The 13,448-nt window shown below is 34.9% G+C and overlaps 1 protein-coding gene across 13 annotated transcripts in view; it reads left to right on the plus strand.

Moving 5' to 3' along the window:
* Nucleotides 1-13,448, plus strand: part of DIAPH3 (diaphanous related formin 3) — a 560,663-nt gene that overhangs the window by 382,780 nt on the left and 164,435 nt on the right. Inside the window, exon 26 of one of the 13 annotated variants that reach the window (XM_086328461.1) lies at nucleotides 1,491-3,057. The exons of the other annotated variants lie outside the window; for them this stretch is intronic. Within the exon in view, the coding sequence (XP_086184587.1) occupies nucleotides 1,491-1,534 (44 nt within the window). The 3' untranslated portion in view covers nucleotides 1,535-3,057. Of the gene's footprint in view, nucleotides 1-1,490; nucleotides 3,058-13,448 lie in introns of those variants that run through there. 13 annotated transcript variants of the gene reach the window in all.

Genomic DNA, 13,448 nt, shown 5'->3' on the forward strand with positions numbered 1-13,448 from the left:
CCCACTTCAGATTAATAACAAGTAGTGTTTTCATTCTGACATTGGTCATGAGTAGTTTTGCTGTAGTTCCATTATATGAGCATTTCTTTGGCTACTACTTAAATAACTAGTCTGCAGTAATTTATTTCAGTGAATAAATTAACAACTATAGGAAACTGTGAGAACCTCTACAGGACAGGTAACCTATTTTCTTTAACAAAATACTCTTAAAGAAGGGGGAGAAAATGATGGAAGGGACACTTAATGATGAAGAGACGTATCAACCAGCTGTTATAAATGGAACTCATGTATACTGCAGTCCAAACAAATGTAGAAAAACGTAGTCTGAAAAATTTGAATGCTTTAGTTTTTCTTGTAGACATTATTAGAACATTGTTGTGAATATGTTTTAAAGTGTCTTTTAGAGACTCATGGTGAAGTTTTAAAGATGAAGAGATGTAATGTCTTAGATTTCAGTCAAAATAGCCTTACATGACTGGAATAGGCATGTGTATAGATGACACAAGATTGACTACAAATAATAGTAAAGTTGAGTGATGGGTACTTGGAGGGTAGGCTATGTTCACGATACCATTTTCTCTACTTTGAAATTTTGAAATTCTCTATTTTGAAATTTTCTTTAATAAAAAGTTTTTAGAAAAAATTGAAAAGTATAAAAATTATTGTTTTGCAGAAACATATATGTGTATTTTCTAAATTTAAAAGGTATCATTAACTTAGAAGCAAAAGAGGTAAAATATAGTTATATTTTTGCCCCCTCAAAATCCTGGCTCTTCCACCTTCAAGCCACCGAGGACTGGAAGACTAATTAAAATCTATCAGCCTCGCTGCTAAATTACCATAGTTTACAACTTAGGGCTGCAAATTCAGCTGAAGTTTCCCTGGGGGTAAAGACCAAGATGCCTTTTTTTCCTTCTTCACTTCCATTTTTAGAGACGTATTTTGTCTTTAATAAAGCAAGCTGAGTACCATAATATATTGCACAAGTTTTTCCCAGGGGTTAAAAAATCGTCCAAGCACAATTTCTTTTTATAAGAGTACACTTGAAATTCATAAAGTCTTCTCAGAAATATCTTAAAGTGTTAACATAATGTAGATCAGGACAATTTAGCATTGATTTTTAAAAGATGCTTCTGGAAACCTTTTAAAATAATATATTACTGTCTAGTTTACCAGACATTCAGGTGTTTGTACATTATTAGTTCATTGAGTTTTGGTTAACAAGTCATCTGGATGGGTTGCTTGATGGCAGATTGACTGTGTATTGTATGGGGATTTTACCTAAGGGTCTGTCATACAAAGCCTCTTAGCAATCAACCTGGAAAGTTGAAACCTGATAGGAAGCAAAAATTTTAATGAACCTCGTATCCAATGTAATCTTAATAATATTTTCATTTAAATTTCTTTTTCTTTTGAAGGAAGCTTCCATTTTTAAAGATAACTATGTTTATTTTATTTTTCAATTTGAAAATAATATTTTCATGTTGTAGAAGACAAATGGGTGGCCATTCCCGTCTCCAGGGGATCTTCCTGACCCAGGGACCGAACCTGGGTCTCCTGAATTGCAGGTGGATTCTTTACTTTATGAGCCACCAGAGAAGCCCTAAGTTTATTTTATTTTCCAATTTGAAAACAGTAATTTCATGTTATAGAAGATACCTAAAAAGTATTTGAATCAAAAGACCATAATCCAAAGAATCACTGTTAGTATCTTGACCCGTTTTTCTTTCAATTCTAAAAGCTTCTATCTTTTAACAGTAGTTACATGATTCTAGCCAACAGACAGTTTAGTGTCTCACATTACTTCCTGAATTTCCAGAATGCTTCATTTTATGTAAATTGTGATTTTTAATTTGTAACTTTTAATATCTATGTTATTGCATCCATTGGAAGTATCATGTCTCATTTAACTTGCAGTTAATTTTATATTTGTCAGTATGAGGTCATAGAGCAATATTTATTTTCAACTTTTCTGTGTGATAGTTATTTATGCATACCTAATGCATAAGTAATTGAAAAGTGTTTGTAATTATTAGAATATGAAAGAAAAAAGGTTAAATAGTGTTAAGATTCTTGGTGCATGCTACCAAACTGATTTCCAGAAATATTTTTCTACTTTCACCAACTTTTAATATTTAGTTTATGAATGTGCCTTGGTTTGATATTTCTCATTTTGTAAGGTTTTTGTTAACCTAATAGATTAAAAAGTTGTATTTTATTATCTTAACTTGCATTTCTGTGAATACTACTGAAACTGAACTTTTTTCCAAATGTCTACAGTGCATTTGTATTTCTTCCTTTGTGAGTGGCGTTGTCTTATTTTTCTCATAGATTTATGTATTCATTATGTATCAATATTTACATTTAAAATTTTTTATTACTTTTTTTTTAGATAACATAACCATGTATTACTGTATCAAATGGCAAAGCCCAACAATGCAAAACCAAAATTACTTTTGCACCAACCTAATCATTTTACATACCGTAATGCATATGTTTCAGTGCTACTCTCTCAGTTCTTCCAACCCTCTCTTTTCCCCTCTGTGCCCATCAGTCTCTGCCTTCGTCTCCATGTGCCTTGCAGATAGGTTCATCAGTACCATCTTTCTAGATTCCACATGTAAATTGCTTCCTTTTTATGTAATATTTTATTGTAATCTTTGCTTTTGTGATTTTTTCCTATCATAGCTAAGTTTAGAAAATCGTTCCTTTGATAATTTCTTATTCTACTTCAATTTTTTTTTCAGTTTAAGTTATTTGTAATACTATTTTCTCCATTTATTTGTAATTCTTTCTTGGTTATTATATATTTGACATGTAATTTTTAATATGCTAGAATCTGTTTCTGAGTTCTGTCAAAACTGTTCTATTTTTAACCATCATTTATGGCCAATAGTTTGTTTATATTGTGTTAAGGTTGTTACTTTTCTATTCTTAATTATTAAAATAAATTGAATATTTTTATTTTAAAATAAATTAAAGTTTTCTGTTGCATCCTTTGCTAATTATGACCTACTGGATTATTTTATAGAACATTTTTCATACTATTCTTCCCCCATCATGGTGTGAAAAGTATCATGGATGAGTCTCAAATAAATGTAAGGCTCTCACTTGATGCTGCTGCTGCTGCTGCTAAGTCGCTTCAGTCGTGTCCGACTCTGTGCGACCCCATAGACGGCAGCCCACCAGGCTCCCCCATCCCTGGGATTCTCCAGGCAAAAACACTGGAGTGGGTTGCCATTTCCTTCTCCATCTCACTTGATAGGAATTTCCAAAACCTTTAGATGCTGAGGCCCATTTATGCCATACATTCGTCATTTTCCAGGAGAGAATTCTTTAAAGGATATTCTGGCTGACATTGACTTACATAAACTATTAAATAAATACTTTAATACATCTTAAAAATATTATGTATTATGTGTGACTTTTAAAAGGTTTAATCAAAGCCTTTTGATAAAAGATGATACAACTTTTGGTACAACAGAAAGCTTTGATGTAGTTCTTTTGTAAACATTTGAAAATTTTGGAACTCAAGTTTTTTCTTATAGACTATAGGATTTTAAAGAATCTAGAATCTAGGGCTATATCCCAAATTTTATGGTACATAAACATATAATTTTCTCACTAAAGTAAAAGACCTCTTCTGAAATCCCAGTAAATAATGATTATTCTGAATGGTCTTTAATTTTGCTTTAAACATACCATGATTATTAGCATAGAAAAACAAGGTATTCAGTCTCAATATTATTGTAGCTGTTATAACCAAGTAAGTCATTTAAGTATCAAATATATTATTACTGATTTGTTGATACCTTTCTTCATATTTAAAAACAGTACAAATATGAAGAAACCTTATTCTTTCCATATTAGACGTAGAACATGCTTTTTGTCATTGGATATTATATTGTTATGAAAAATATAAGGGCTGAGGTCTTCCATTATTATTTTACTGGTACAGAAAAAAGTAATAGCTATGCCACTTTTGTTTCTTTTATTCAGACAGTTTTTTTCCCTCCTCAGTGTGCTAGAATTGCAGTGATAAATAAGGACAAATAAGATTTCTGTTGTAATGAAGTTTAAAATTCTAATAGGAGGGTCATTATCTTATATTTGTAATTATCTTATACCTCTTATACATAACCACATATATAAGATAATTTCAGATTATAAAAAGGTTATGTGAAGTAAAGTAAGACAAGATAATGAGATAGAAATGGAGACTGGCCGTGTTGGTGAGTGCACTTGATGAATTTTGGTCCTCAGAACTCAGAAAGGAGAATATTAAGATAGCAGACTTACTAATTTAAAGTATTGGTTACAAAACTCCTTATAAACTGTTAGGATAAATAGGCTCATGAGATTTACTATCCTATATATGCTAATATTGTGAACTTTTTAAACATCTTATTGTGAAGATCATCTAAAATTTCATGTATTTCTTTCTGGGTGTTCTTGTTTTCATAGAGAACATACTATTACTGTAATTTTTGTAGAAGTTACCAGCCTGACTTTCCTTTTATCTAAAGAAAATAGAAGGGCACATTGTTTAATTTACAGTTGTGTTTGTCACCTCTCTGGATCAGGAACTGTTTGTTTTGTCTTCTTTTTGTGTGTAGAACACATACCCCTGAATGATAGAGGGGAGAAAAATCTTCAACCCAGCCCTGCCCTAAATACACAGGGAGCTACCTTCCACCTATTTTTATGACTGTAGTATTTTCATCATGCAAATAACAACTATATTTTCACAGAGGTACAAATTCTTGCATCACCACCTGAGGTAGTGGAGTAAATTTAATTCCTGCTCTTTCTTATCCATCGTAAATCACTATTGCCCTTGGCAAGAGAGCAAACAACTATTTTCAAGTCTACTATTTATTATCACTATCATTTCAGAATGTTATTTTTGTTAGTAGAATGAAAATAAACACTGAATAGTGCGCTAAGTTTTACTGAGAAGAAAAATGCAGCATTAAAAACCCTTTAGAGCAGCAAGACTAAGCAGCACCACATCTCGTGTTATCATGTGATGGGATTAAAAGGCTGTTTGTCTCATTTTCGTTCTCTTTGAAAATGATGAGCCTGGAGGTCTCTTAAATATTCACATGTGCAGTTTGTGGTTATTTCTGTTGAATGGTTTGATATTACATAAAACAAACAAACAACTGCATTTTCAAGATGTCTTTGTTTAATTGGTTGAATTTTGAATACATTTTCTAAGGTTGATGTTTAAATTTGAGTTATTTTAATTTGCAAGATACTGAAAGTATTAAATATCTGATGTAGAAATTTGTAAGTATAGACACTAAAATTTATTTAAAGTGCATAGCTATCATTATATGTGATCATTTCTAGTGAGACCAATAGTGAATTTATGTGATTATGTATGACTTTTTCAAAACTGCACTTCGATTTCTTAATCATGGGAAAGAATAGGGTGTTTGATAATAGAATTCAAGTATTATGCTTTAAGATTTCCCAAGTATGTAAGTTGATTCACTTAATTTTTAAATTGTGCATCAGAATGGTCTTGAAATGGACCCAGTGTTATATAATTATGTTTTGTGGAGGAAGTAAATAAGAGCTTATTTAATGGAGCAATAAAAACTATATGAGCAGTTTCTACATTTTAGTCTTTAGGTTGCAATTTGTTTATTATTTATTAGACTTAAATGTCTCATTTGGTACAACTTCAGTCTATTAAATAAAGAGATAATTAGCTTTTAGAAATCTGTTGTTTACCCACATGGCCAAAACTGCTCCTTTGTTTTCTATTTTGCAATTTAGAATAACTAAGCAATTAGGCCTCCATTTTAGAGGAAATGCATATTACAGAAATACTGCTTGGGAATGTCTCTGCCAGTCTTAACAGAGATGCAGTTAATGTGTGTACTTGCTTTTACAAAGGACTGACATTTACCCTTTCCTCTACATATATATAAAACTTAGATTATTTTCCATAATTGCATATAGCCTAGTTTTATAGACTTTCTCTTTCCTGGTGCTGTCAGTTTTGTAGCATCTTTTGGCTATTGATGATGCATGAGAGACAGTAATTTATTTCTCTACTTAGAAGAATATAATAAATTGGTATTGCTTTTTTTCTTACCTTCAGATTTTATGAAATAATACTAATGATACTAGTAATAAAAGCAATAACATCCAATATTACTGTTATTATTACTACTACCCACAACCATTTTATAGATCACATATTGTTTTCCAGGCTCTGAATATGTTCATTACTGCATGTAATAGTTGCAATGATCTTGGGAGACTGTTTTTATCAGAGTCAATTAATTCCTTTTGTACACAGTCACAAATTTAGCAAGCCAGCACTCATGTTTTCTGACCAGAGTTCATATTTCTATTTTTATTTCTTAAAAATTTTTAAATTGGCCTATAGTTGATTTACAGTACTGTATTATTTCAAGTTTACAGCTTTAGATTATTTTCCATTATAGGTTATTACCCTTTAAGAGATGCAGATTCGATCCTGGGGTTGGGAAGATTCCCTGGAGGAGAAAATGACAACCCTCTCCAGTATTTGGCTGGAGAATCCCATGGGCAGAGTAGCCTGGTGGGCTACAGTCGATAGGGTCACAAAGAGTCAGACGTGACTGAAGTGACTCAGCATGCGCACATAGGTTATTACAGGATATTGAATATAGTTCCTTGTGCTGTACAGTAAATCCTTGTTGTTTATGTTATATATAGTGGTGTGTATCTGTTAATTCCATGCTCCTAATTTATCCCTCCCCTCCTCCTGTCCTCTTTGGTAATGATGTTTGTTTTCTATGTCTGTGAGTCTGTTTCTGTTTTGTAAATAAGGAGATCTGTATTATTTCTTTAGATTTCACATATAAGTAATATCACATAGTATTTGTCTCTCTCTGTCTGACTTACTTCATTTAGTATGATATAAGGTTAATAACCCAAAGGTTGCATATTTTGTTATTCCTTTACTGGTGACGACTTAACCATTATAGAGAAAAACGGGACCAAAACAACCTTAGTAATTGGTGACAGGCACTGGACTATACCTATGTGGAGAATTGTCCTCTCTGAAAACCTTTGAGAGGCGCTTCCCTTTGTCCTCGGAAGTTCTGAGAGGACTGCCAAATTAGGAGTGCTTCCCTGATGCTTCTTTGAGTCTTCTGCTCGTTCGAAGATTTGGAGGAGGGATTTTTCAGTGGTCTGGATAGTTCTGAGCCCATGGCTCAGTAGCTCTGAAGGGAGCAAAAATGTCACCAGGATTTTCACTGCTTGACCCAGGTTGGAGGTTAGGGACCCAGGGACTCACTGTGCCGTGTTTTTGGAAGGGCACAGATACCTTTGTGTGCTTTACTGGAGCTCAAGTGACCTGAGACACCCCACCCCCAGCTCTACCCTGTGACCTTTTGTTTTTCCTGAGTGTATTGAGACTGAGACCCCATGAAGTAGAATCAAGGGTTGTCTGGTGGGAGACTTTTCCTAGAGTCTCACCAGTACAATGCAGGTTTTCATTTGTGTGCAGAAGTCTCTCACTGGAAAGCACAGCTTCAATTGTGGAAACTCAGTCAGAGAGCAGCTTTTGTGTGCCTCACAGATGTCTTCTCTGTGTGGCTGCGCAGTGCTCACGTGCCATTTTGTCTCCTTGAAAAAGGCCCAGAAAAGAGAAATTAGAAGAGGAGGCTCGCAAACTTCTCTAGCACCATGAACCTTGAAACCTTGATTCTTTTTTTTTTTTTTTACTTTAAATGTGTCCTTCTTTGTTAAACATCATTATGGTACATCTTCACACTAATTGGTTTATGGCTTATCCAGTATTTAAAAATCACTTGCATTGCCCTTCTTCTGAGAATTATATAATATTCAGTTCAGTTCAGTTCAGTCGCTGAGTCAATAATTTTGATCTTATTACAGTGCAAAGATGCTATAACTTTAATAACATCAGCTGTGTTTATTGTATGTAGTTGAGGACTCGATCACAATAGCATCATCCTTATGTATAATCTTGAGTACTCCTTAGATAACGTCTCCCTAATCAGTAGTTATTAATACACTGTACACTTTCCAAACAGTGCGTTATTGTCACCATGAGCCCTTCCATGTCAGATTGCCAGTTCTGAGTGGAATTATTATTTGTATTTGATGGAAAGTTGTTATCCTTAATTTCAGAGATAGATGTTGAATATTGTCTTGTTTTCAGTCATGATCACAAACCTCTGTCTTTTAAAAAACTTATCTCATTTCCATAGTCTAATGCATTCTCTTTAAACGTTACATAAATCTCTTTTTTTAGCATTTACCCTGAGAAACAGAGGCCTCCATAAACCTTCAGTTGCTTTAGATCCAGAGGGTATAGACTTTTGAACCCGACTGTTACTTTATCCAATCTATCACTTTACACTATTTATACATATGTATACACACATATCAGGGATGATATAAATTTCACCTTTTTTTCAACTATTATATATATGTGTGTGTGTGTGTATGTATATACATATATATATATATATATATATTTGTGCAGGGCAGCCAATCAGAGAAAATTTCAACCAACACAGAATTGTTTAGGTCATTTGAACAGTAAATATATCTACAACCCCTTTTACAACTCAAAAATGTATGGTGCTCTGAAAATCAAAAACTTTTGTGTCCAAACTGATTTGATGCCAAACCTGACTTGAATTGATAGGCGGCTCCATCCAATGTGAATATTCGTGCTGCAGAAATAATACGATTTTTAATTAGAGGATGCAGCTCTAAGTTGCTCCGGGTTTGTTGTGATTTTACAATGTGTACACCTTTTAACCTTTCCACAGTCTGCAAGACTTCAGTTCTGAAATAGCTGACTGCAGAGCTTACAGATAAGAGACTGTAACCTTGAACTTCTCAGTGACTCTCCTCCTCTGTGTTGAACTGGTTATACCATCCACTCCACCTCTGGCCTAGTCATGACTACTTCTCTGAGTTTATGTCAGATGTTCTTTCTGCCATCAGTACTTTTTTCCTAATTCTTAACTGACTGAATCTTACAAAATGTGATTTAACAATTCTTGTATTCTCCAAAAAGTCTTCTCTGAAAATTTGCCCTTGATTGTAGACAGTCTCTTTTTTATAAACTAATATAATCTTGCCATATTAATTATGTATTGAATATTTGGTTATGCTCATTTTATTTGCTTTAGTCTTATGCTTCTAATAGGTTGTGCATTTTTCAAGAGCATGGCCTTATGCATTCTTCTTTTTATAGGACCTAGCACACTGTGTGCACATAGTAAATACCCAGAAAGACACTTAGAAGATTTGCCAAAAAATTGATACATAGTTAGCTGGTTGAAAGACATCTCTTTCCTTTTGTGTTCAGTTGAGCATATTGTTATTTACATGGAAAGTAAAAATGTAGATCAAGCTACAGCTCTTGAGCCAAGTCAGCCTGCACTTATTTTTGTAAATAATATTTGCTGGAAGATAGCCACACTCATATCTTTACATATTGTCTATGGCTGCCTCTGTGGTACAAGTGCAGAACTGAGTGAGTAGGACACACACCGTTTGTCTCGTATTTGCTACTGGTTTTTTGAGAAAAAATCTCCAACTCCTAATATATGTCAGTAATCTATAGATACTGTTCTTTCAGTTGGGTAACACTGAGTTAAAATGAAAACTGTTCTATTAACTTTTTTTTTAATCTTCCTGTGGCCAAAGCGTGCATTTGCAGACTGGCTCATCTGCATTGCAAACTGAGGATCTGGTGGTTAAATCAGTAAAAAATATTGATATGCATTTCCAGCAGCAGATTACCTGACTTTTTTAGGTTCTGTTCATTTGGAACGGAGAGTTGTGCAGTTGAACTTCTGACGTGCCAGCGAAAGCCGGGACTGCCAGTTGGTCCCGATCCAGCCAGCACGGCCACTGTCCTCCTACCTTTCATCCTCGCTTTGTCCACAGCGTTTCTGTGCTATTGTTTGTGTGTCTTTTGATATGAAAATATCAATGTGTCAAAAAGGTATGGGGGAGCCAGGTGTTTATTTCCTTATTAATAGGCCGTCTCTCTTCTCTTCCGATTTTTGGTCATTTTGACATTAAATCCCTAAAATTGAAGAAAATGCATTCAGTGGTATTGAACTTGGTCAAGAAAGTTGCTCCAAGTCTGAAGTGATTATCTTGCTGAGTAAAAAGAAACTCAGTAGTGTTTGGCCTTTGATGATGACTAAGTATACCCTTAGGCAGACTGGGAAAATTAACCAGAGAAATTGAATATTTATGTGTTACTTGAAAAAGGTATAAATAGGCATTAGTGCTTAGATGAAATTAGACATTATTTTGTAATAGGATTTTAAAATATTGTTTCCTGGATAGCTTCCTTCCTGAGATAGCCAGTGTTCTTCTAGAAAATTAGAAGCAGTGTAATATTAATGAAGTTAACACTGAGGACAGCCTTTACACAGGCGAGGATGCCCTAAGGCAGGAAGAATTTGACAGACTGCTGTAATACAGAAAATAGATGACTGACTGTTTTTGGAACAAGCAATTCTCGAGAGACATTGCCAGCTAGAGTGAATTATGTCACCATCGAACTTTCACCAATAATTATCATTAATGGGTAAAAGTGACAGTAATTTTAGTTTAATAGAATCCTTTGAATGTTCATTTTTAAACTATTAGTGGTATTCATGAAGGAACTCTTGCAAAGCAGAAACATTTCTGTCAAAATTAGTGTTGAGTTAGAGGCTCCATCACCAGCTTTCAGGAGAGTTGTGTAAAGGATCATTGCAGGAGGAGCCTGCAGTGCCCTCCAAAACCATTCCCTCTCCACTGCCGTTAGTTCCAGGCTTCCCGTGTGCAACATTTCCTCCTTTTAGCTCAACTGCAGAATATTCTTCAAATGTCATAAAGTCAAGAAGATTGGTGAACAAAAGGAATTCTTTATTTAAAAGCCAAGAATTAAGAAAAAGGCAGGTTTTCTATTGCACTTAAAATGTGTAAGTATTGATTGAATTGAAATTATGATCACTTGTTTCCAATAGATATTCTCCATGCTAATTAGATTATGTTTTCACAGGTAAATAAAAGTACTTACTTTTCTCTTTCTTTGCCCTCCATTATTTATTTTAATATGGAGCAATGTTGAGGTCTCAAAAAAGCATAGTAATTGTTGATAGTAGTTAGTCACTATTTCTTCATTGCATGGAGTATTTTTATTAGATTGAGGTTAAATCAGTAAGTAAATAAATCTGTTAAGTGTGTCTCTCTGTCTGTTATCCTCTGATTTCAGCTTTGGTAGATGAAAGTATCACTGTGATCATGGGAAGCACCTTTGATCCTTGCAGAAAGGCCCTACTGTTTGCTCACCTTCCCCACAGACTGCAGCCTTTGGAGAACTGTTCCATGGGATGCTCAAGGAACTTGGTGTTCTAACTGATTCTCCTGTTTCAGCACTTTGCTGTGCCCAGTGTTGCAATCTGAGACAGTGATGTTTCCTGAATCATGGGGGTATCTGCTGAGATTGAACATAGAATGGCCTCATGATACACTTAGAGGCATAGTGGAGAATTTATGAACTGTCTCTTCTGTGCCTGGAAAGTTAGAAGAGCCCAAATGATGGCAAGCTTTGTTCAGAACTACTGCACTCACATCATGGGGGAAAACTTGGGAAGGAGAGTTGGTGTTCCAATTTTCCTCCTCCCCAAGAGGAAATTTCAATTTTATGTTTTGCACCATCCTATTCCTAAAGCAGTGCACCTTGATGGACTAGAAATAGAATACAAACTCATTGCCATCTATCGACTATAAAAAGGGAACACCAAGAAGAGAAGGGAGACGTATCCACAACAGTGTTTAGCATTGTTAGAATCAGGTAGAGAAATTACCCAGTGGTACAGCTTAGCTAAGGGAGGCGTGTGTGTGTGTGTGTGTGTGTGATTGCTTTTACCCTGCTTCAATTAGAGGTCAACTAATTATGAAAATAAAAAGCAAATGTTTCAAGAATTTGGTGTACTGTCCCTAAAAACTTATCAGAGCCCTCTTTGGAGTAAAAAGTTTCTCTCATTTCATTAGTTAGATGATATGTCTCTTCTATAAAATATGAAAAAAGAAGAAAATGACACAAAACATTTACTACAGTTACTTTGACACTTCAATTAATGTTCTGATTTAGCTGCTTTATACGTGAAAATTAAACATACTCAAATTTCTTAAGAAATTTACAAACTAAAATTCTTTCATACAAAAATAGTCACATTTTAAAAAAATAAACCTTTCAAAGTGAGTTCTGTTTTAATACAGTATCTTTCCATAGCAGGTGTTCAATAAGCACTTTTAAAATATTAATGAAATTCATGTCTGTAGGACAAAAATCCCTCAATTGTGCACATTCTATTTGAGTAGACTCACTTCAAAATCACTGCAGATGGTGACTGCAGCCATGAAATTAAAAGACGCTTGCTCCTTGGAAGAAAAGCTATGACCAACCCAGACAGCATATTAAAAAGCAGAGACATTACTTTGCCAACAAAGATTTGTCTAGTCAAAGCTATGATTTTTCCAGTCGTCATGTATGGATGTGAGAGTTGGACTATAAAGAGAGCTGAGCACCGAAGAATTGATGCTTTTAAACTGTGGTGTTGGAGAAGACTCTTGAGAGTCCCTTGGACTGCAAGGAGATCCAACCAGTCCATTCTGAAGGAGATCAGCCCTGGGATTTCTTTGGAAGGAATGATGCTGAAGCTGAAACTCCAGTACTTTGGCCACCTGATGCGAAGAGCTGACTCATTGGAAAGACCCTGATGCTGGGAGGGATTGGGGGCAGGAGGAGAAGGGAACGACAGAGGATGAGATGGTTGGATGGCATCACTGACTCAATGGAGATGAGTTTGGGTAAACTCTGGGAGTTGGTGATGCACAGGGAGGCCTGGCATGCTGCAGTCCACGGGGTCTCAAAGAGTCGGACACGAGTGAGTGACTGAACTGTCTGACTGACTTAAACTGACCCAATCCCATTACAAGATATGACATCTGTCAAGTTTGTTGCTCCTATAGCATTGATATCGAATAGGTATTTCAGTCAAGAGAACAAATTCAGGTCTGCAAAGATACAGTATTTCTATAAATAGAGTTTAATTTGTAACTCTGAACCACCAGCCTGCCTATTGGTAAAGAACTTAGGTAATTCTCTGTGTGTTTTAGCTCAGTAATTCTAGTTAAGAATCCAGTTATTGATGTTTGAAATTCCCTGCCAAGGTCTCTCCCTAAAGGAACTCCAAGCTTGAAAGTCAGCTTGGGGTACACTTCTAAGGTTGTGTATTCTTCTTGACTGAGTTCTGTCTGGACACCAAACACCCTCCCTGCTTAGATATAATTTCTTCTGCCTGCTTTTGGTAAAAATGATGTCTGCTTTGCTCTTGAATCATGACCCATGAGATCTGATGGGTTGCTCTTAGATACCTCCTTTGCTCCCT

Source organism: Bos grunniens, chromosome 12 (genome assembly GCF_055505025.1).
Source record: "Bos grunniens cultivar Pamir isolate PY7600 chromosome 12, Bosgru_T2T1.0, whole genome shotgun sequence".
Classification (NCBI taxonomy): domain Eukaryota; kingdom Metazoa; phylum Chordata; class Mammalia; order Artiodactyla; family Bovidae; genus Bos; species Bos grunniens.